The sequence below is a fragment of the Phalacrocorax carbo genome, chromosome 12, assembly GCF_963921805.1.
Source record: "Phalacrocorax carbo chromosome 12, bPhaCar2.1, whole genome shotgun sequence".
Taxonomy (NCBI): domain Eukaryota; kingdom Metazoa; phylum Chordata; class Aves; order Suliformes; family Phalacrocoracidae; genus Phalacrocorax; species Phalacrocorax carbo.
Window position 1 is genome coordinate 5,340,478 of NC_087524.1, and position 23,789 is coordinate 5,364,266.

Here is a 23,789-nt window from a genome sequence, read left to right on the forward strand (position 1 = left end):
AACAGATCAACTTGGTAATGAAACACCTCAGAAAAATACTAGCAAATTTATTTTCATATCCTTTAAAATATTCCTGTACCAATTTCAAGAACATAGAAAACTATGTCTCAGGAAAGAATATATGGATTGTCTTACTAACATGGCAATATATGATTTACAGAGCTCTTTCCTCATCTTATTCTTCTTCATTTCATCTATACAAGAGATTCTTGCAGTTCAAAACCAATATTCAATATGACATAACACTGCTCTAACGGCAACAGTCTAAGTCCTTCTCAGCATGTTTCGGTAGGTACCTGCTCTCTCCTGACATTGGTGTACCTGCAGTGAATGTTCAGAGCGATTCACTGTCTCACCCTGTCTTATTCTGTCCAATAAATAAATTAAACCAAGAGTCCTGATGAAGAAACAATATGGGCAAGCCTACTAAAATATTGTAACTGCAATCGCTATAGAAAATGTTTCATGTATTAGAGTGAACTTGAGATTTTTAGATTTCTTGATCTGGTAGGTTTACTCTGAAACTTTACACAGTTCATGTGAGAGAGATTCCCTGCCCATCCACCCGCCCCCTCCCCCTTTAATAGGAAGAAAAAGAAACTCAGCAATGGGCTACTAATTGTTAGACAGGAGTAAAACACACAAACCATGCTTTGTACGCAACCAAAGTAGTAAGTGTCTTTGGCTTATTTCTTGCAAATCTCTGTTTATCAGACAGGAGACAGAACTCTCTCATAGTCATCTCTCTGTCAAAAGGCACCCCTGTGTAAATACACTTCCAAGTAGACCCAATACTTTATTGTTATTGTTTATGTAACAGATATTGATGCTTTTTTTCTACTTCATCTTTCACCTCTCTAAATTTTCAACTTTAAAGCAAACACTGCTTGTTTTTCTTACACAAATAGTAATATCACAGTATATCTGCAGTGACAGGAATAGTTTTAGCACTAATTGTCTTAAAAACCAGTTCTGATTATGTGTTTTAAAACTTACCTCAGTTAAACCTATATGAGGTTTTTTAATGAGGTTCTGTAAACAGCTACTTAGAGTTCTTGTAAGCAGCAAATTTGTAGATTTTCTGAGCATATCATCTATTTCTGTTGAGCTGAAAAAAAATGTTTATTTTTATAACTATGCTGTATATGGCAATCCTTTGAGAGTAATAATATTTTTTCCCTGCAAAGTGAACTCTTCACGTTAAGAACTCCCTATACACATTTAATTTCTTGCTCCCAGTCTTCTGTGCTCTAACCTCTTTCACGTACCAAATTATCCATTAACTGAATTTCAACACTGAAGCAAAACTGGTTTTTTAAATTTTGGACATGTTTATTGACACAGCAGTTCAGAAAGAGTAATTTGTGGGTTTTAATGAGTTACTGAGGAGGTCAACATGCGCTCATTAGTACATGTAAATTATAAACACTATCAGTTAAGAATGTGTGAAAGCAAGTAATTTACATCTTTAACAGTGCAGAAGTGGGTGACCAGCCACAAACACCTTCCAGATTTCAGACCTATGAATGTTATTTTATGTAATTAAAACTAAGATTTTTAAGGCCACAAAAGGAAAGGAAAAGGAAAAGAAAAACAGGAGAATTTTGACATTTTCCATCAGAAAAAGGTGGGGTAGAAGAGGGAATGAGCATGTAGACAGGATGTTTTGTTGCTGGAGAAATCATTGCTAAAGGAACTCAAAGCACTGAGAAGGGAAAGACCATTTGAAGTAATAAGGGATGCTACACAATTGTTTCTGAAATGGTCAGTATCAAAGTACGTTTTTCAAATCTTTACATGCTTTGTTAAATAAATAAAATCTATAGATTATTCAAAGCAGTCAATACTATTTAAGAAGCCCCAGCAGTGTTTTAGACTGCTTAACATGCCAAGCTACCTTCACCCATACAGACATGCACATATCACATAAAATTTATATACACACGAAATACATCCTAAACATCGGGAATCACAGATTAAATAGAAAGAACTATATATGTAAATTATGAAACAAGCACAACACTAGCAAGCACACAAGAAAATATATTTTCAATTTAATATAGATTTTTAAGTCACCTGGAAGTTATAGGTTACTTTATAGTCACATTGCTGATACTTTAAGCTTACCTGCGGTGAAGGGATTCTGAAAATTTAAGGCTTGCATAAATAAATTCCTTAACCTGGATATAAATCTGAGGCACTGATTGAGACATTGGAAGCTTCTTTGGAAATGATTGCTGTAAAAATAAAAGATAATACTATCTTACACTTGAAAGTGATTTAAGGAGATCTTGGTATTAAACGCAACAATTAGAAAGCCACTTAACAGTATCAATATTTTAATCTATTTTAACCTTCTCTTTTTCATCAAATAGAAACAGTGGTATGTGTTGGGCTGACTTATACATCTGTTTAAATAGCATATAAGCAAAAGAGAAGCTTATAACTTATTTAAATTACAACAAAGTCTGGAAACTTTATGTAATTTAAGACCCCCCTGTAGAAAGCAATATATAAACACACATTATAAAACAGGTCTCAAGCTACTTTTAATCTGAATGAACAAGAGAGATGTGAGAGGTTCAAAAATGCAAACTTTTTTTGTCAAAGAAAGCAGTGCAGAAAAAAAAAGTTTGAGATGTTCAATACATCTGGGATTTTCAAAGCATCTTGAGGATGTTTAGGCATGTATATTTGCTGTCATATATTTACTTTTCTCAATGGCTCACAAAACCAAAGCAGTTGGAATTCATGTTAACAATTTGGATTAACATGTGGAAAATGCTAGTAGACTGTAAGAATAAAATCGTCCTTCCTACGTCAATTTTAAAGCTGATATTCTATTTGGGAGGGCAAAAAGAAATATGTTCAATTAAATCTACACATACCAAATAGATATTTCTGCACTGAATAAATTATTTTTGAAATCTGAAAAACAATTAATTTTCCGTTTAGTCTATGACTAATGCATTTGAAAAATGATTAACAACTGGTATAATCTGTGGAGAATTCCATTTCTCTCTCTCAAAAAAAGGCATTAATCAACAGCCACTCAATATTTGTGTATTAAAAAACCAAGACAAAACAGACTACCTTGACATTTTCCTAATCCTATCTCTTTATTTAAGATTAGGTGGTGTGACAATTATGTGGTGTAAGTGCTAGGCTTTTGTGTCATTCAACAGTGATAGCAAACTTTTTTTTAACAATAAAATTTACTTCAAAGGTGTGTTCATCTGATTTAAGCAATTATTTTTTACAGATAAAACAAGTGCTATTACATACAGCTATTTCAGATCATTACAATATTCTGTCAGCAGGGCTTGAGTCTCAACCTTCATATATTCAACAGTCTAAGAGAAGCAATTCTTTATCCTCTACAGTGCCTGGCCGATACAGGAGAACACAAGTCTTTCTGCCTGCCTATTAGAGTAGGCAGCGAGGGCAAAAAAAAACAAACCAAAACAAACCAAAACAAAACAGCAGAGATACTGAGATACAAGCCAATTGTTTCACTTCTGAATAGAGAAAGGGAGTAAAATTAGATTATATAATCAAACCATGATAGTTTGGCACATTCAAACTAAACAGCACAGTGCAAACAAGCCTGTTTTGTCCAATCAGATTGGATTTGCTATGCTAAATATCCAGGAGGTTCTGGTTGTAATTCTGCCTAAATGTGCTGCAAGCAACTCCTATGATAAACTTACCTGTAAAATGTGAGGGTGATTCATCCTAACCTACAGTAAAAAATGAGACACACACTCACATTCATCTCTTTCTATACTAAACAGAGAGAAACAGATATTTTTAAAGGTGAAATTCCCCTTAATCTGTAAAAGGCATCAGAGATGCGTCAAATGGAATTAGCCCTCTGGGGTGTCTATTCCTCTCTATCAACTACACAGGCTCCTTCAGTGACTGGCCTGAACTTACATAACTATTTATTTCAATTAAAAAAAAAACCAACATCAAAATGTAGATTAAATTTAACCCAATATGACCTCCCAGTGCCTACAGCCTGAGGCAACAGAGAGGTGAAGTGAATGAGATTATAAACAGCAACCAACAGAAGTGATGTTGGAGTATTTATAAAGTTTCTCCTCCATGTGGATTCCCTGCTACCTAAGAACTCGTAAGGTAACACTGCAGTCTTTCTTTCAACAAGGATACTTAATGATTCTTTCTTCTTTGCCCCACTGCTTAGTTGACAAACCTTTTAGGAGCTCAATTATCTTTGAGACTTCTGCCCCTTTGCTAAATTTGGTTGAAGTCAACTAAACTGCTTCAAAAATTGCCAGGACACAAGAAAAAAAAAAAATCAGACTGCCTTATTTCTAATGACACCCTTCTGCTTTGCATACAGGTTTCAAAGCTCTTTCCAGAGATACATAATAAAATGTTATCCCTGTTTTACAGATGAATTAACAGGGACAGAGAGATGCAAAGTGACTTACCAGCACCATGCAGCCGGTCAATGACAGAGTTGGGAACAGAATCCAGCCTGATTCCCAGCTTTACTCTCAAGCTCACCAGTCCAAAAACTACGCATCAGTGAGACTTTGCCCATAAAATATCTACAAAAAGCACTCCTCACTATGAAATAGAAATCCCTCTCTGTGTCATAAACCAAAATGAAAATTGTTGGGTACAGAGAATACACTCCCCTTCTGGTGAAATAAGAGCCAAAGCTTTGTATTAATCATACATATATGTAACTACACATGCCTGCTCAAGTAACGTCCACACCCATGCTGATACATCGGACACAGAGAGAGAGAGGCTAGCAGAGAATATTTAGTGCAAGTTAAAAATCTCTGCAATTCATTAGCAAAATATGTGATGCTAAATAGTATCCAGGGTGTGGTATACTTCCAACACTGTAAGGGATTTCCATTCTGTTGCTTATTTTAGTATTATAATGGCTAAGAACATTAATCTGATGTAGGAAAGCACCCAGCAAGTACACTAGAGTCTTACTCAAAAATCAGCATAAAACCCACCTTTAGTTTTTCACCTTCACTGCAATACTGTATAAACGACATGCAGCTGTTACACTTGCCTGGTAAATCCCTCCTGAATCGCAGAATTAGAGTATCATCTTTTTTACTTTTGCAGATATCTATAGTGATGGGTCGTGTACAAACCAGCTTCCCTCTACAACAGTTACTCCCACTGTCATGTGGTTCTTAGGTTTAGTTCCCCTCTACAGACTCCATCATGGCCCTGTTACTTCTTCATCAATATTACCAAAACCATATTTGAAGAGCAGAACATATTAATCGCCTTTCTGTGAGAGAAGTTTGTAGTGCAAGAATGGCTGCAGCTATGAAAGAATATCATATTAGAATGCTGGTACAGCAGAATTATTTACAGTTTTTTCATGTTTATTTTGCTCCACATGATCAAATACAAATAATTAATTTTAAGAGTTAAATAGAGAAGTTGCTGCCTCTAACAGATCCCTGGTTTACATGTATTTTTGCAATGCTATAGCATCTAATATACTATGAGTTACTAAACAGAATGAGTTGCAACAAAATTTAAGTAATTAAAGACAGACTGTATTTAATTACATAAAGACTGCATCAAAGTGTATTATTTGTTTACAAAACAAAGGGTTTCATTATTCACTCAAACATCAGCTTTAATTCTCATATTTATTTATGACTAGATAATTACACACAAAGAAGGTGATCTGGCCTCTTAATCTACCTAGCTTTTCAAATTTTAACTGCTTTTTAATTATCAAATTAATTACTGTCCCAAGTGGCCTTAATTGGATTTCGGCAAACTTTAATAACAAAACTTTTCCTTACCTTATCAAGTTCTGGGTCTTGAAAAGGAAATTTGCTTATAACTATTTTGTATTCCTCTTCATTTGCTACAGGAATAGGGCTGTAGTTGTCTGCTTCAAAAATATCTCTGGTGAATTAGTAAAGTGAAAAAAAATTAAGGACATGTAACTTATTTACAGTATTTTCCAGTGTTAAAACATGTAAACGAATATAAATTTTACTACCACACTTAGGTGTGCAGCTTCAAAAAGTTATGAGCCGCAATCACCATCATTTCAGACACCCAAACTATTTTTAGATTATTTTGAAAGTACCTTGTATATGCCAACTCTTTACACTGTGTCTAATCACAGAGAAAAAAAACAGCTGAAAGCATGTTAATATGTATGACTCAAAACATAACACATCAAACGAACTTTAGATCAACTATTCTACTCCAGGGTAAACCATAATGAGACACTTATTAATTATGGTGGCCTACACTAAGGCAGATATCCAGAGCGTCTCTCTCAGGTACCACAGCTACAGAAAGTCAATAGAGATGATTCAGAGAACTTCAGCTAGGCACTCGACCACAGTGTTAAGTACCCTCTGAACTTTTCTACTAGTCAAATGACTATACTAGGAGTCTAGAGAGCTTCAGAATCCTAAGTGGTCCATTTAATTTTTTCTGTAATACAATGTAACATATTTTATGGCAAACAATTTCTGCACATTTAGCCACCACACCCTATCAGCAAACAGGCTTTGGAGTGCACCGCCAGGCTGCCATATTCCTGGGTTTACAATTTACTCGATCAAATGGTTCCAAAGAATAGGTGGAAACCACCCTGCATTAAGAAGACATGAAGCTGTACTGGCAATGGCAGTAGTCTGTCAGGGAGATGCACATATCAGCTAACTGTAAACATTAAGACAACCTAAATTAGGAACCTAATGCCCTGTTGCAATAGCCTAGAGTTATTAGGTTCCTAATGAAGAAAACCAGACGTCGCTCTCCTGCATGTTTCTCCAGTAATGTCCTTTTGGAGACCTTCCTTCTCTCCATTAGCTACAGAAGCAGTACGCGATAGCTCTTCTCCTAAATATTAGTTACATGTGATGAATATCCGAGTCCTATCCAACCCAAAATTCATAGACAATACTGAGTTAATGAATTCTTCCAGAATTACAATTTTATTAAAAAAACTTGAAGTTAGACAAAAACAATAGATGCAATACAAAAGGCACAATTATTTTTAAATACTAACCTGAAGAGTCCAGACCACTTTTTAAGAAGTGTTTCATTGTACTGGTCTCTTATCTCAAATAAAAGATCAAATAGTCGGTTCACAGGAAAACCATAGCCCTAAGGTATAAAAATGAAAAGGGTGGATAATTCAAGAAATAATGCACTCAATTCCTATCACATCACTCAGGACTCCAAGATGAGACTTATTGTTCAATCTTGTCACTTCTATAAAACAAAGTATAGTACTTCAAACACACCACTACAATTAGAGGATTATATATTAAATTGTTACCCAATACTTTATCCTATGTTTTTGAGTTTTAAGCAGAAATTTGTCCCATTTCTCTGTAATATTTTAACTTGCTATTTATGCATATAACTAATCTTCTTTATCAGTCTGTTAAACGCTGCAAGAATATTTGCCAATGATATTAATTTGGTCTTTCAGCTAGAGAGTTAATGATAACTGGAATGCTATTCTTGCTAAAGATTAGAAGTAAAAAGCATTTATGAAAGACGAAAACATACACAAGTTACAAAGCTAACATTAATTTGGACAGATATGAATAACTGGATGCTGGCTGGATAGCCCAGAATGCATACATTACATTAAGAATATTGAAAAGGAAGAATGAAGGCAAGAAATATATATATATTTAAAATATTACTGTGTATTTTTGTTCTTGATTCACATATATGATTCAGGGAAACCCAAAGCATTGCACTTACTCACCTAAAGAAAAAATTGACTCTAGGAATTTCAGTTAAATTACTAATATAATATGTACCTGCAAAGTATCAGCAAATACTACAATGAGATTCTTCAGTTCCAGAACAAGGTCAGGATCACTGCAATACGACTGAAAGTGAGAAATTCTGGTTTTGTTAAAAGGATTTAAAATATGGGACATATGTTTTCAGAGAATATCAACACAGAAGGTTAAAATCTCCAGCATTATCCCTTTACCTAATTGACTGCCTTAGTAAGAAACAACATAGACTCACTTGTCTTCACTTAGTCCACCTACTTAAAAGTATTTGTTAAATTTTTATATGAACTATCAGTAGTATAGAAGCTCAGAAAAAGTAAACTAAAATATGACATTCAATAAATATCATTATGGTGTACTGAGATTCAAAATCAGCAAATAATATTTATTTCAGTGGACAAAAGGACATACCAAAATGCTTTGCTAAATCAACTTCAGAGATGTTTCCATATGATGTTCTTTTGAACGGTAAGTCTGGGTCTAGCTAGTGTTAACTGTGCCACCTCAGGCAGTTTCCCAGCTGTATGTGGAAAACACTAAAAAATACTTTCTAAATAAATTCAAATTACAGATTTCATGGTAAAAAGTTACACCATTAAGTTATTTACTCTACTAAATAACTGAAATTTGATTTTCAGAGTTGTGGAGTCATACAACTAAGGCTTTCACCTCAGCTTCACTATTTGCAATACCATATAAAATTAAAAAAAAAGAATTTAAATAATTTAATGAGAATACAGTATTGGTTAAATATTATATACACCTGTTTCACCTTTATTAAAGTAAGCTAAGAGCAAAAATTAAAGTAAGGGTTTGGTTTACAATCCCTTATTAGACAACATACACTTATCTAAACATTAGCCTGTACTAAGTTGATGTTAGAAAAAGATCGTGATAGAATTGGTTTTGATGAAAGTTATGCATTTTGAGAAGAAATAGTGATCAAGTACACGGCAAGACATTGAAGAGTTCTTTAGAGATTACATTGCTTTTGCTCCTTAAAATACCATATTCTTACGTAGGTGTATAAAACCATACGCAGCTAATTAACTTGCAAAGTATTTAGCTTATAAAAATGCTGAATACATCTCAATGTACCCAAATCCTTTACAAAGAATTAAAAAGTATGAGACCACTGATCAGTAAGGGGTCTATGACAAAACTATAGTTAATAGTACACACTGAACTTCTTCCCCAGTATATATGAAATGTAAAATATTCCTTGAATTAAAGCTCAACTGTAATAAAATTAAAATAACATCGCATTTGCTTCTAGCAAACATTAAAAAGGGAAAGATAAAACTTTTCTTTTTTTTCTGTGAGTAAAAGCTGTACCAATAATAAACTCTGAAGCAATTCACGATCAGTCAGTCTGAGTGAACAATGGTATTCCATGGGTTTTCACAGAGGAATAAGATATAGCGTGCAGCTATTCAGCATCATTGGAGCTAAGGCAGAAATGTAACTTTAGGAGACACACTTTGAAGGTGCTGAAATACTCAGTTGATAGAGAATTACACTTTAACAGCTGTGAAGATTTTTCTAATACCTTTACTTCAACAAAAACATATTACTACTATAGCATTGAAGAGATAGCTCCAAGGGTTTTGCTGGTGGAGTTTATTTTGGAAACACAGCATTTGGAATGATAATTAGGAACTATTTCCTGGTGGTGCTTTCAGTGCTGAACTATTCAATCTGATCTAATGAAGAGGTCAGTTGAGACTAATGAGGAAGGATTGCAATAATAACAGCAGATTAACTCTGCATATTCTAAACTGCTGGACTAAGAGAAGGTTTGGAAGACCCAGTGAGTTGTAAATCAGTGGGGGATTATGCAAATAGCCCATGGCTGCAGATCACAGCCTGATACTGTTTGGAAAAACAAAAGCTTGGCAGGCTCCCTCCCAAATCTGAGCAATTTTTAATCACAAGGAAAAGAAAACATGAGAGGGGTGTAATTTTTCACTTTGTTACTATCCCAGCTTTTAATATACAGAACTCTGAAGTAAGAGGATTTAAACTGCAATACTGATAAGACTTCTCACTTACTGAATGTGTTCTAAGAACAGCAATGATCTTGGAAAGGGCCATGTTCCAGAGTTCATCGGTATATGTTCTAGTTACCAGTCCTTGGGTTACATGTAAAATGTGGTCTTCTACTACAAAGAAACTAAAACAAAATAACGCTTAAATTATCAACTTGTTTTCTAATATTAGAGCAAATTCTACCCTTTCACGCACAAACACAGTCAAACCCTTCTAATTCAAGCAGTGACATTTTGTTAGTTTTGGTGTTCTGCTTTCCCCAGCATGAAGTCAAAATGTAAAAAGTTTGCTTCATGCCAGCTGGAGCCCAGGCCGCTGGAGGGTCCTTGTGGGGCACTGTATTGGTAGGAGCTGAATGCTCTTCCCCGCTCAGACCCAGCAACAACCACCCACATGATTTGTGCGGAAACTGAATCTTGCAGAAGAAAGTTTTTGGACAATGGGAGAACAGAGGGAGAATTAAAAATAAATATAGTAAAACTGAAAGAAATCTCTCTTTAGAAAACTTACCCTACAATTTGACTGAAGTATCTTCTATAGCCTTCCACTGTTTCATGCTTTCAATGAAAAAGAAAACAAGTTTAGGAATAAAAATATCGCTAAGTATCAGGTACAACCCAGGAAAATGCAAAAGCAAAAGTATTGGTTACCATGCTTGACTGCGGCTGCAGAACTAATCTTGCTTGTTTCCTTCTTTGTTTTCTGTAGTAATTTTCAAATATTTCTCCATCACCCTAAACCAAGACAAAAGTAGTTAAAACGAGAACATTGTCTCAGTATGAAAAAGACACTTCTCAAATTAAGGGTAGAATTCTCTTAAACTAAGCCACATATTTTGCATTTATTCCACATATAGACCTCTAGCTGACACCAGCAAAGTTATGCATGTGTGAAATATGCAGAAATTACTGCAAATAAAAATTTTGTTCATATCCCTAATTTTGTCAAGTATTATGCATTTTAAGCAACAGTTATGTTTACAAACAACACCTTTCAGAGTATATTAATATTTATAGACAAGGCATATTACCTATTACCCTGTAACTGAAACTCGTCTCCTAAAATGTTTCCCTAGGTTATTCAAGAAACTAACTGCATTGTGAAGGTAAGTTACAAAAACATATCTGCGAGTATGATACATCTGAACACTGCCTGCATTAGCTTTGCCTGAGAAAAAAAAACTACATGAGATTTATTTAGTATTTGCTTATTCTCTTTGGAATTGGTAAATATAATGACTGTGGATTTGGATTTTTCTCCTATCACAGTCCTTGAAGATACAATACCCTCTGTGCCTAATGATTATATTGTGAGGAATTCAAGTGACCTCCTACCCATCTCATTAAGATGACCATTCAGTAGAAACCATCTGTCCATTTGAAATCAGTGCTACATTGATTCATCTACCTAATGAACACAATGTAATTTGTATGCAAGCAGAATAAAGCAGCTTAGCATTTTTAAGGTTTGTTTTTACCTCATGAGCTTATTATTAGGCCAGTGCTATTTAGAATTCCATTACTTGGCTTCCAAAAATCTTCAAGTTATTACAGAGATTGTATATTACTAAGTCAGCATTACTTACCCAACTCCTTTATCAGATATAACAAAGAAAGTTTAAATTTAGGATTTTCAGTTCAGCATTACTATTTCATCATATTTAGAAATACTGCTAACCTAACAAAATCTAACGGTAAAAGAGAGACTTGGCTTAAGAACAAAAACCTACTTGAAACTGAGATGCAAATTTACTAGAACACCTCCTGTTCCAGCAGAACTTTACTATGTGCTATAATTCGTACTAACACATCCTGATCAGACATACTAACCATTCACCTCCAGCCCAAATATTCAATGCAGTTTTCAGATGCACAAAGCCATTATTGAATTCTATTTCCAATGCCAAATCTCTACTCAGTCCTGACACAAGCTTCCCAAGTGAAAAAGAGTAGCTGTTCTCAAATCCACACCAAAAACGGAGATGTAAAATATCTCATGATTATTTATAGCCCATGCTGTCCCTGTGCAATCAAGATCAGCAATTCAGGCATAACAACTATTTTAAACAGATGTTCTAACGCAATCAGCAGAACACAGCAACAACCCTGATGATTCACTCACTGAATAAGCAAAGGAAAAGCAAGATAAAATACACCGAAGCAAAGCATTTGTTTTGCCCAGCTTCCAAAAGTTCATGAGTTTATACTCATGGTTCATGGTGGGTTATAAATTCTAGGAATATTGCTCATATATCAAGTGTTGTTTCACACCAAAATTACATTTATTTTATACTACTATATTGCTTTTTAATTAAAAGGTAACATTACATGCCAAAGGGATCAAGGGTGTTTTCAGCAGAATTTAAATATACAGCATTTCACATAATATATGTGGGCTAAAAAAAGTTCTTTATATATATCACCAAAAATTTTCTATTTTAAAGAAAGGTTACTTATCAATAAATACAGTCTATGTTTGGTACGTATGTATCTTGCAATCACAAGCTATGTAGTATTCTGAGGTATATAAAATCCTGCTTTTTTCTTCAACACGTAGCAGCAGAGTAGAAAACACTTGTCCTGCATAAAAATAAAATATTTTCTACAGCTTTGTAGCTGTAGAAAGCTGTAGAGAGAATTCACTAAGGTGATGTTTGCTGTGAAGTCCTTAATATAGAAATGTAATTAATAGCCACCTGGCATCAACTCCTCTCCTTTGCTGTCATCATGAAGTTATCTGAACTCCAAAAGAGATGGTTTACAACAGGAGGTAAGTGAGAAGGACTCCAAGAAGTGGTTAATGCACAACTCTTGATTATCCTGTCATAGCTTATTAATTACATCATGTTGGCAGGAAAGACAGGAGCCCTGTTCCGAAGATTTCAGCAACGCTTTTTCCTAAGGGTCTAAGTTGTTTTCTGTCTCTAGTAAATTTGGAAGCTGGTAAACTTCCTGTGCAAACCCAAAGATTGTATCTTGGATCAAGGATCCAACACCAGGATCCTTAGCAAAGTGAAAAACATAATCACGTATTACTTTTAAATGTCATCTATCAATTGCATTTCCTGTTCTTTTATTATACTAAACAAAGAATAAGCAGAAATTGGTAACTGGTGTATTTAACTTTACACATTCTTTTTCTATGTTATTTCAGACTTATTTCCTCTGTAAAAGAAATGGTTCACTCTTTTTCAATAGTCTGGTAGCCTGTCTTTCTGTCCTCATGTTATTTTAATTGAGATGAATAATTACTGATGTAATTACTGATGCTTTTGTTTGGATTCCTTCTTTAAAAAAAGTAACAGTGAAGTAACACTCTAAACATTATTTCAAGATATAAGCTTTCATGTTACACAGCTGCAAGGATTCTATAGAGGATAACCCAACCTGAACGCTTGAAGCCAAGTCCAGCTGAGATTGTACAATTATCAATACTTAAAAGTACTTCATCCCTATGCCCAATACTTATTCTACAAATAATCTGACTTCAAAAGTAACTGAGAATAGGAAATGTGAGAAAATAATAAATAATTTGTTATGAAGTTTCCTCAAGAAAAGTTTTCATCCTTGTTAGCTTGTGCATTGTATCTCTTTTACAGCAGCTAAAATAGACTATTGTGTCTCTGCCATTGTATCCAATCTAATCTGCCTGAGCAGTCTGTCACAAGCCAGTTTTTGCTTGCTGTTTTGCTCTACTGTTCTGATTTCTTCAAGATTCAGACTGAATATTCTTGTGCTTTGTAATATTGAGCATATCCCCCCAAATATTTGGGTAACATGGAACACTTGGGGGAACTGCAAAAGTGCCCATACCACTATTGAGGGAGATGTGCATATTTTACATCTATTCTTAAGAACACTTATGTAATTAATGTCTTGCTGTGTGTCCTTATTAGGCATATAAAATAAAACATGCAGTTCTGCCCTGAATACTCTGCCCATCTCAGCTGGTTCATCAAGAACTACCACTACTAGAAGCAATATATTTGCTTGGGAACTTACCAGAGTATGAAAAATATGAAAATGAACATTCAAATTCAAAAAGCAAAATATCTTTTGAAGTCACCTTAATACATACCAAAACTGAATAGATGTGCAAACACCTATAGACTGGGGAAAAGTCTACAAGATCTTGAGCAGTTAAAACCTGAAGAAGGAAAGGGGAAAAAAAGTATATAAAGCATAAAAACCATATAATCTGCAAAATGTGATATGTTACCAGCAGAACTTGTCCACTTAATAAATACCTCATAAGACATCTTACTGGTATGGAATTATCCTTTCAAGTTGTTTTAATGCCCTTAATATTACAACTGCTTAACTTGGTTTCTTAAAATTTGGAGACTTAGGGGAGAATTAGTAGGTTAGTAGAGTGTGAAGTTAGTAGACTGATGAATCTGAAGTACATATGAACATGGAAATCCATTGGGGTTGAATCCAAAAGCATGACCAAACTGGGACCAGCAAAAGCCAACTCTGTTGACAGATTTTACAGCTACTAAAACTATTGTTTTCCTAGAAAGTGGTAGGAGAAGTTTGCTTTAATGACTGAAAGAGTAACTGTATCAGTTTTTTTGTCAGTAATTTCAGGACCCAAAAATGGATGGCTTCTATCACAAAAGAGTAAATTAATTGTTCAACTCTCCCCTCCCTTTGTATTACAGTACTAGATTTTATTTGTGTCAGACGACCAGGTTCCTTTCACTGTGTTTCAGAGCACCAGATTTAAAGGTCTAAACACTAGTTCTATTCAATTTATGAATACTGAGTATTTGACAGATAAAAGAGTTCTAACACAAGCTGAAGTCCTCAAACACAGAAATGCTGGCTTTAGCAAGAGCAGAATATTCCAGTGGGCCACAAATCATTTACAGTGGGCAGGTACTGCATAATCTAAATTACAACTGAATTCCTGAATAATTACAAGTTTGAATGTCCTCAAACATGATGTAAAGTTAGCATTAACACAACTAATATTTCAGCAGTATTTTCTCCCCCTAAAATGCTGATCTGGACTGGTGTCCCTTGAAGGTGTTCTCTGGTCCTTCCTAACTAACATTGACCATCTATTAATAGTATACTGCACATTTTGTTCAATAAACCTACAAAAATCATTTTAAATAAGACATACTGATTAGTGTAAAGTTACCTCCTCTTCATGGTCATCATCATCTTCAAAAGTTCGCTTCAATGTAATTTCATTCTTGGATTCCAAAATCCTGCTTCTACCTAAATGCATATTCCGACCATAGTTCACATTGTTCTGCTTCTGAAGAGTGGTACTGAAGGTTTTCTGCTGCTGTGCCTGTTTTAAAAGTAGCACCAATAAAGAGGGATGTAATGCAGATTTCATCACTGATAAGTATATGCTATGACATGAAAAACAGATGGTGCTATTGTACACACACCAGTATAGCTGCAAGGTGTGTGTTCTCAGCCTACACCGATGATTCTGTCCTTAATCAATCTGGGATGATAAATTAGTTCAATAGCTAATTTTTGCATAATTTTTCCCTAATCCCCAGAATGCAATTTTAAAGGTAGAAAAAATTTTTAAAATAACCTGTACTTTTCCTGATCATAAATTGCAAACAGAGAATCAATATTTAAATGAAGTACAGTTATCACAGAGTTTCCAGATATTTGTTTGCTATCTTCAGTTAAGCCTTAGCGAGCAGTCAGCTGCAGAAGCCAAATGCACTATATTGACCTTACTATTGAAAGAAATGCAACAAGGAAACACAGTATAATCTTGTGATTAAGTTTCATTTATAATAACCAATGCTGTATTTTACAAGAACCTGAGATGACAAAATAGCAACCCAACCTGAACTCTGCCCAGCAAAAAGTCAAATGAAAACTTTACTTGCTCCCCAAATAAATTTTAAAAGCATTAACTGCTTTAAAGCTTGCCCTGTACCAGTGCTTTTTTGTGATGGAACAGGCTCCAGCTGTCCCAATCTCATCCTGGCTCTCACCTCAGTCCTCTGCCCTCTCTCCTCTGTAGTGTGCCCTCTCTGGAGGGTAACATGCCAATGCCATGCCCTATGTTAGCAGTACTTTAGAAAGAACTAGGCAGTTATCTCAACATTTCTTTTAGTCTTACTCATCCTTGCTGGCTGCCCAGATGGGCTGCGCTCTGTTTTGGTGTAGTAGCTGCTGAGTTACAGACTGTCTAGGAGCTGACTACTCAAAGTATTTCACAGCTTTTTTGCACCTTGATAAATATAGCATTTCTCCTTCCTTTCCCAGGGAGGAAGCTCCTTCTTGCCTAGGCCACAGATACACATTTGGAAGGAAAGTTTGATGATGCTACCGAGGTGTCACACTGCTGCTTCCTGTGTTAGCCACAGACCGCTAGAATTCGTGGCCAGGAGAAGAAACTACCCAGGATGTTCGCAAGCATTTCACAGCTCCCCATCTTTACTCAAAGGTCTATGTGATGGCTATAATCCTCAGACAAACCTTTTGGGATAACCTGAGGCTACCAACACTGGCATTTTCAGTGGACAACAGGACTGATGTCATCCCGTGAGGTCAGCTTACCTGCTTCATGGCAGTTTCCCCAATTCTGTCAGAATGCTTTCGAATACTCTCTAAGAAATCCTTGAGATCTGACATGGATATTTCTTTTATTTCTTCACGCAGTTTTGGAAGATTTTCTATCATTATCTGGCAAAATCGGTATTGGCTAACTCTAGGAAGATATAGATTTTCTAGCTGTTCCATTGTTTTTAAAGCAGAATAGTATCTACAAAGAGATTAAAATCAAATTATGTAGCTTCTTATCAAATTTTAATACAATACTTTGTTTATCAAATATCAGATATCAATATCATACCCACAATCAATATATATCTAATGAAATTCCTCTGTTCTTAGAAAAACTAAGAAACCAAGAGTCATCCATATAATGCTTTAGTTTGGAAAAAAGAGTGAACTGTCTGAGTGACTCAGTCAAGTAAAAATTTTAAGTAGGCTCCTATGGGATTAGCTGTTCTGACCAATAAATTCCTAACACCACATGGAGCATCCTGCAGAATAGAGGTATTAAAGTCATAACAATCATCTTCCCTTCTAGATTTAATTTATTAGGGCTTTTTATGAATTCTCTTTATTGAAACATGAATTGCCAATCACCCAACATTACAGTATATGCACCAAACAATTAAAAAAAACTTGGAGAAGTATGCCTGTATGTATCTGCCTTTTTTAAGTACATGTGAACATATACACACATCCACACCCACCCTCTTTCCACCATCCTTAGCTGGAAAAGACAGGTATACACTTATCACAAGCAATATTTTTTCCAGCAGTATATCATATTTTACTGTAAACCACGTATCTATTTACTCTTCTGACAAAATACAGTATATCCGACCAAGAAAACAACCACTTTGAACAAGCGTTAAGGTCAGAGGGTTTAAAAAAAAAAAACAAACTAACAAAGACTCCATAATTTTCTTTTTCTTCCATGTTCTGTTAGCCCACAGACTATTTGTAGCAGAAATATGGAAGACATGGCCTGAGAGGGGGAAAAAACAAAATGGCAAGAAATACTTCCTCTCACGCCCATACACTATGCAGATGTTGTATAGTACTTTCATAATTATGTTGTGAAATTCTACATAAGGGACAATGAGTTTAAAGAAATATTCAAGTTAAAACTAAGTATAAAAAGTGATTTAACTGCAAAATAAGTTAAAATCATAAATAAAAACTCAGCCAACTTTGACAACAGAAAGCTACCAAATACTGAGAATATCAACTCTATTACTACAGCTATTTACATGTCTTCACTCTCAGTTGTCTCATACATTACAGGGGTTGTGGGGCCAAGACTTTTACTTGCTAAAACCATTTATCAACTTCAGGCCTGTAGCTTATAAGTAAAATTTCAATGCTTTCAGCTGATTTAGGGAAATATTTGAAGATGGAAATTTTAATTGAGGGAAATTGGTTTTCCATGCTTCCTCTTATAATCAGTACAGAAATGAACACCACAAGGAGGTGATTCAGAGCTGAGTCATGCTCCTACATGCCTGTTCCTGAAGTCAGTACCCTTCTCTATTTTATTTTCAAATGTTTCAAATTCTCCTAAGGCAGAATGCTTGTGAAAATTTCCAATTTCTTGAAAAGATGAAGCTAAATAGAATTGGGCCAATTTTGGGATAGACAGCTAAACTAAGAAGGCAATAAACAGAAACACCACGATCAGTAAATCTGTGTTGTCAACATTTTAAAGAGAGGTGCAGCAAACAGGTTAAACATGAACAGGACAGCAATTAGTTGTGGATGTGACGAGAGTTTTCCTTGATGCAGGATTCTTACCAGCCACTGAGCCCAGGAGGGTTTTGGAAAAATGCATTTAGTTTGGCCTATTATAACAGAACAAGGTGAACCAATGCCTTCTAGCTTGGTCTTCAACAGGAAAAGTAGAAAAACTGAGATCAGACTGAGTTAACTTGCTGTTAGTCCCAACCCTTTCTTTCCACAAATACATAGGAATATCCTCAGGCCATTTTTAGCTTTTCATATTATAACCTTAGTTCCCTTTTTCTTCCTGAAAGTCCTCCACAATCAGTATTGGAAAATTACCAAATCATTTTGAAAGGGAAAAGCTGAATATGTGCAAAGTCCCTTCAAAAGTTCAAGAAAACCTGGCAAAGTGTCGTTTCCAGTTCTTTTGCCTCTGGATACTACTTTATAGATACAGTGAGTAAACACTTTCAAACTGAAATACAATTCAAGCTGCTGGCTCCCCTTCTGTAGGCAAGCAATAATAAATCACTAATACTTCAGTCATAACTTCTTGTTCCAGTCTGAAATAAATGCATTGTTTTGAATTTTCTCAATCAAGACATTTCTAAGCTAACAGTTCAGCATAGCTGGAGGATGGAAAAAAACTTCTCTTTTATTCCAGAACACAACTGCTTTCAGGAGAGTGCACATAAAGAGGTTTCAAGTGTAAATTAGGAGCTTTTGTTTATTATACACTTGGTTTATATAAAATATACATAAGGCAACAAGAATGTTGCAGATAAGAAAGGGTCTGGGGGTTTTATGTGTGTGGCTTTTGTTTTTTTAAATAGTAAATGACCAAGAGTGCCACATGGTGAGACTTCTGGGGAATAAAACCATAATAGCATCAAAATCGTATAAAAGGTTTTTATTTAAATTATATAGATCAGCTTATCAGAACACTGTTAGTTCATCTGGAAGGTTTTTGACTGCTGTCTCTAAGATCAGAATTAACATAATCCATTTTAAATCCATTCTAGAGTCCCTTACTAATTATACATATATGGAGCTCAGGACCTTGCCCTTTTAACATCTGTTCTGATAAAGCACTCAAGTCTTATTAATTTGAAGGTCATCTGCAGGTCAGGATTTTAACTAAAAAGTTTTGCATATCATTTCATGGAATGGTGTATTTGTTTATTTTGCATTAAAAACATTCCATAGATTTAACTCAATGCTAAAGATTTTGACAACAATATTATTAGTTCCCATCATATATCATCAATCATGCAAGGTGAAGATTGCCCATTTGACTATAACTGAGTAAAAAAAGTATCTTCAGTGTTATATTTTTTCATATAATTATAGCAGTCCTCTGTCCATTCTTCTCAGCTAAATTTGTCAGAATCTTGTAAGAAAATTTATAATGTAAGCTTTGAAATTGAAGACACTAGTTTGAAACACCAATAGAGGTCATATAAGATTGTCATCAGAACCAGAAAACTATAAAATTGATTTTACTAACATCTCCAAAGTATAAAAATGGAAAATTCTAAAACCAGCAGGAAGCAGGAATGGGGGCTGGGATAAACACAAAAATCACAAATAAAAACCCCCAGAAGATCAATATTCGTGTTTTGCATCATGGTATTCTAAAATTGAGCTGGCATTTTACCAAATGTCCAAGTCCCAGGCACAGAGTAGCCAGGTCTGTATTTGAATTTGAAACAACACACAAAAAAATCCAAAAGAAAAAGAACGTGACCATTACACAGAAATGTCAGTTTGTAGTGTAGACAAAGTATTAAGTTATGTTTTAAATGACAGAACTTTTAAGATTTTTATCATCAGAGCGTCATTTGGAGGCAGTTAAGAGTTAAGTCAAATACTATAACTTACTAAAAAAGCTCCATCATATTAAACTAGAGCAGTCAAGAAGCTACACAGGACAGGAGCAAGATGAACTCAAAGGCTGTGAATTTTACTGAGAATAACGCATTTGTACACAAGCCTTTTGAGTAAAGAAACACATAGTCACGTCCCCAAATTTCCTGCTGAAAAAAAACAAGAGGAGAGACAATAACCTTAAAATTCTCATTTTATTTTAATTAAGGAAACAAACTTCATTTACAAAGAAAAAAGTGTTGTTCTCCAACTTTTGTGCTTCCCTCAGAGTCAAATACTGTATATTCCTGCTTACTACATTTCCATTAAGTAAATATGAAAAGCTTTTTGTACTCCTCCAAATTTATGGGAGTTCATTGGAATTTTTCGATAATACTGTAGAAAAGTCACATTCACAGAGATCTTGAAGATGATATATTGAAATTGCAATTGAAAGCCTTTCACCACAGGAACAACTATTTATTTATTTTGTTTTTAAATCTAGTTGCCTTAACAATTCTAAACCTAATCTTTAAACTTCCCCAGCAAACCAACTTCATCTGTTGCCCCAATGGACAATGAACTCAGATCAAGGCACTACTAACTCTGAAACTTCTGTAAAGTGAGTCAAAAGCTCAATATTTCTGAAAATCAGACTAAACAGTTGCTGTATGTCAAAAACAAGATCTGTGGAATACCTTTTTCATCCATAATGATGTAATAGGAGATTTTTTAAAAATATAAATTATCAAACAAATAGGGTTGTGAGAAAGCAGCTGACAGTTCAGTATCAATATACACTTTGATGGGGTTTTTTACCAGATCCATGATACCTCGAGGAAGTATTGATTTGCAGTTGATAAAATCCAGTGCTTCATTTTGACATGGTTTCAAAACAATGCAGAAAACCAAAATCAAATCACGATCACTTTTATCTGTTCCAAGAGCTTTCCATAGAGACGTGGGTAGAACCAAATTATATATCTTATGAAGTTTTCCTATTTGCATTCTTTATGTCTTCAGGTTTATTTGAATGCTTGTAAGGTTTACGCAGAGAAAGGTTGCATGACTGTCTCAATGAGACTTAGTAACCTAAATTAATTAATCAACTCTTGTCTTTACCAGGGTTCAGAAGAAAGTAAGGTCAGAAAACAAACTCAAGTTTTTCAGGGCAAAAAGCTCACTCTGAAAGACCATACTCTTTCTTTAGCCCTTCTCACAGTAGTTTCAGGAAGATTCAGCAACATCCTTACCATATTGATATATTTCATTATTTTCATTGTACAGCAGGTTTGCAGTTTTTTTGTGGAAGACGACTTGCAAACCACCAGTTCTAACAGTTCCCAATTAGACCACAAGCTCTTGAAATAGCTGGGAACTTTCTCCACAGACACATATCAAAATCCAAACACACAGGCTATGGTAACAAAGCTGTACAAAATGTGTGATGATCTTATCTCCAACTTAAAGATCTAAGTAGTTCAGTCTAAATGCATAGCCCCCACTAGGCATTTTGGAGAGCAGTGGAGAAACCATGCCTCTCCCTTGTGCTTCCTCAGCTGAGACTTTAAACCCTCCATAACTTTTTCCAGCCAACTGTGACTGTTTAAAGCAGATTCCGCAGTTACTTCCTCTCACAACTATAGTTCTTGTCAACTTGTGTTATGCATGGCTCAGGAGATATATGAATAGGATACAGAGCCTTTCACCTCTAAGTCATCAGTTCAAATGTAGCCCGTGTTCATAGTGACCAAAAGTTGTTATCAATAGATGGCTTTTTGGATTCATCAGTAAACCTCCATTCCATCTGCATAAATCAGTATGTGTTCCAGACCAAAAATTCTGCATTACCTTAAAAGGTGTCTGCCATGGAGAAAAGAAAATGGAATTCCCATCTTTATCCTAAAACAACTGTCCCCCAAAAATACAGACTATCTATACTTTCATTATCCCTTCCTTTAAACATTAGAAATTCATAGTGCAAGACTCTAAGACAATGGAATAATGAAAATATATTCTAAATGTCTGCAAGCAGAGAAAGTCAAACGGAATGCGTCTTTTTTTAAAAGACCAATGAAAGTTTTGCTGCATTAACAAACCTCAGTGAAGGTTTATGAGAAAAAACTATCTTTGCCTAACATAAACATTCCTCATTGTTTCATTAAGACAGGGATTGTGAATGCTTCTCTCTCTGATTCTTCCAGGAAATATTCACAGCAAAACTTAGGAAGATCAGTTTTGAAATTCCTTGTACCTGTACACATAAGCTATCAGGTCTCTGCACTGATGCTATGGATGCCCTTGCTATTGCTCAGTTACTTAGTGATAAAGGCCAGGATACACTCATTTTCTGTATTTGTTGCCTGCTAAGCCAAAAAGAAATTACCATTAGAATTACCTGCAAGTTCCATGTGATAGCCACCTCTAGGCTGTATTATAGGGAATTGTAAGTCACAGGCAAAGTAGTAACTGTAGCGTAGCTAATGAGAGAGATACCTGAGCTGGAGCAGTAGCCTGAAGCAGAGTCTAAACCTTCTGCACTTCATGTGATTTCAAGGTATGGTACATCAAAGCCATGGCATCTCCTCTCTCCCTTAGATCTTTTTATGGTATGACAATGGCATGTCCAAACCCCTCAATTCAGTATATCGTCCTTTGACTTTTAAGGCTTCCTGTCTGGCAATTCCTTCTACAGGAAGGATCTGAATTTCTTAAATAATAGAAATTTTGTTTTAGATTTAAAGAGTACTGATGATTTCTCAGAAAGCACATCAACCATAAGTAGACTCTACAAAACTACTAGCAAACACGGAGTCAAAATGCTAAAAGCCAGCTGCAATTTTATCTCACCTAAGTGATGTCTCCATTATGACATTAGGAACCATACCTTCCCTGGCAATTCTAAAATCGGGGTGGCTGCTTATCTTGCCTAACAGAGCAAGATAATGGTAGAATGCATGCCTTGATCCCAGTGTTTCTATATTTTCAACACGCTAAACATAGCACACTCTGCAGACCACCTTGCAGAAGGAAGCGATGCAATTCAGACAGCAGACCCTGCAGTCTGTTCTCTGACCAGAGTAGCAAGGGCACTGGACTATTTACACCCTTCTGTTGAGCTGCTCCAAGAGCACTGCAACAACATGCTGCCAGCTACTCTAAGCAGATGTCAAACCAGTGTCCTGTTTAGAGCAAACAGTGTATAGTAGCCAAGCTGATAAAATCTACCACACTGGTTCACATCTAGCAAGTTTTGATTGTAATAAGAGCCAGCATAGTGCCATAGCTATTAAGTTATTCTTAAAGCTCTTATATTTCTGCAGACCACCTCCCAGACAGCATGTGTGCACAGGTATCACGTAGCACATATACCCCTGATGACGATGCATCGGATTTGCTGCAATGCTGATTGATCTGATGTGCACAGTACATCTGATGCTTTCTGGACATGTCTGCACACAGGCTTTAGAGCTGATTTATTCATACACAGTGGCCGTTGTTGAGGATTTTCAGAGTCCAGCGGTATAGCAGGAGGTGCTGGCTATCCAGACAAAAGAAATCCAAACAAACAGTTCAGAAGTAAATCTAGATTACACAGTAGCCCTGTAGACACCTGACTATGCATAGTTCGTTCCAAATGGAAATAGTCGGGTCCAGACAGACTTGTTAGCAGGAGCTCCCTGCAGTGGTGCCAGGCACACAAAGCGGCAGCAACAACGATCATGAATCCAGTAAGAGAAGACACAGAGCGATCGGTGTGACTGAGGCTGTACGAAAGAAGGCAGGGATGAAGGTGGCAATGATGCTGAAGAAA

General features: G+C 35.5%; 1 protein-coding gene across 5 annotated transcripts in view; it reads right to left on the minus strand.

The window, feature by feature from the left end:
• The window catches only part of EXOC6 (exocyst complex component 6), a 97,197-nt gene that overhangs the window by 49,621 nt on the left and 23,787 nt on the right, over positions 1-23,789 (minus strand). For all 5 annotated transcript variants that reach the window (XM_064463824.1, XM_064463825.1, XM_064463826.1 and 2 more), the window contains exons 6-16: positions 16,394-16,598; positions 14,997-15,152; positions 13,926-13,994; positions 10,499-10,582; positions 10,359-10,405; positions 9,852-9,972; positions 7,818-7,889; positions 7,049-7,146; positions 5,820-5,925; positions 2,128-2,237; positions 997-1,108 (exon numbers count right to left, since the gene is read on the minus strand). In XM_064463824.1, the coding sequence (XP_064319894.1) occupies positions 997-1,108; positions 2,128-2,237; positions 5,820-5,925; positions 7,049-7,146; positions 7,818-7,889; positions 9,852-9,972; positions 10,359-10,405; positions 10,499-10,582; positions 13,926-13,994; positions 14,997-15,152; positions 16,394-16,598 (1,180 nt within the window). The remainder of the gene's footprint in view (positions 1-996; positions 1,109-2,127; positions 2,238-5,819; positions 5,926-7,048; positions 7,147-7,817; positions 7,890-9,851; positions 9,973-10,358; positions 10,406-10,498; positions 10,583-13,925; positions 13,995-14,996; positions 15,153-16,393; positions 16,599-23,789) is intronic.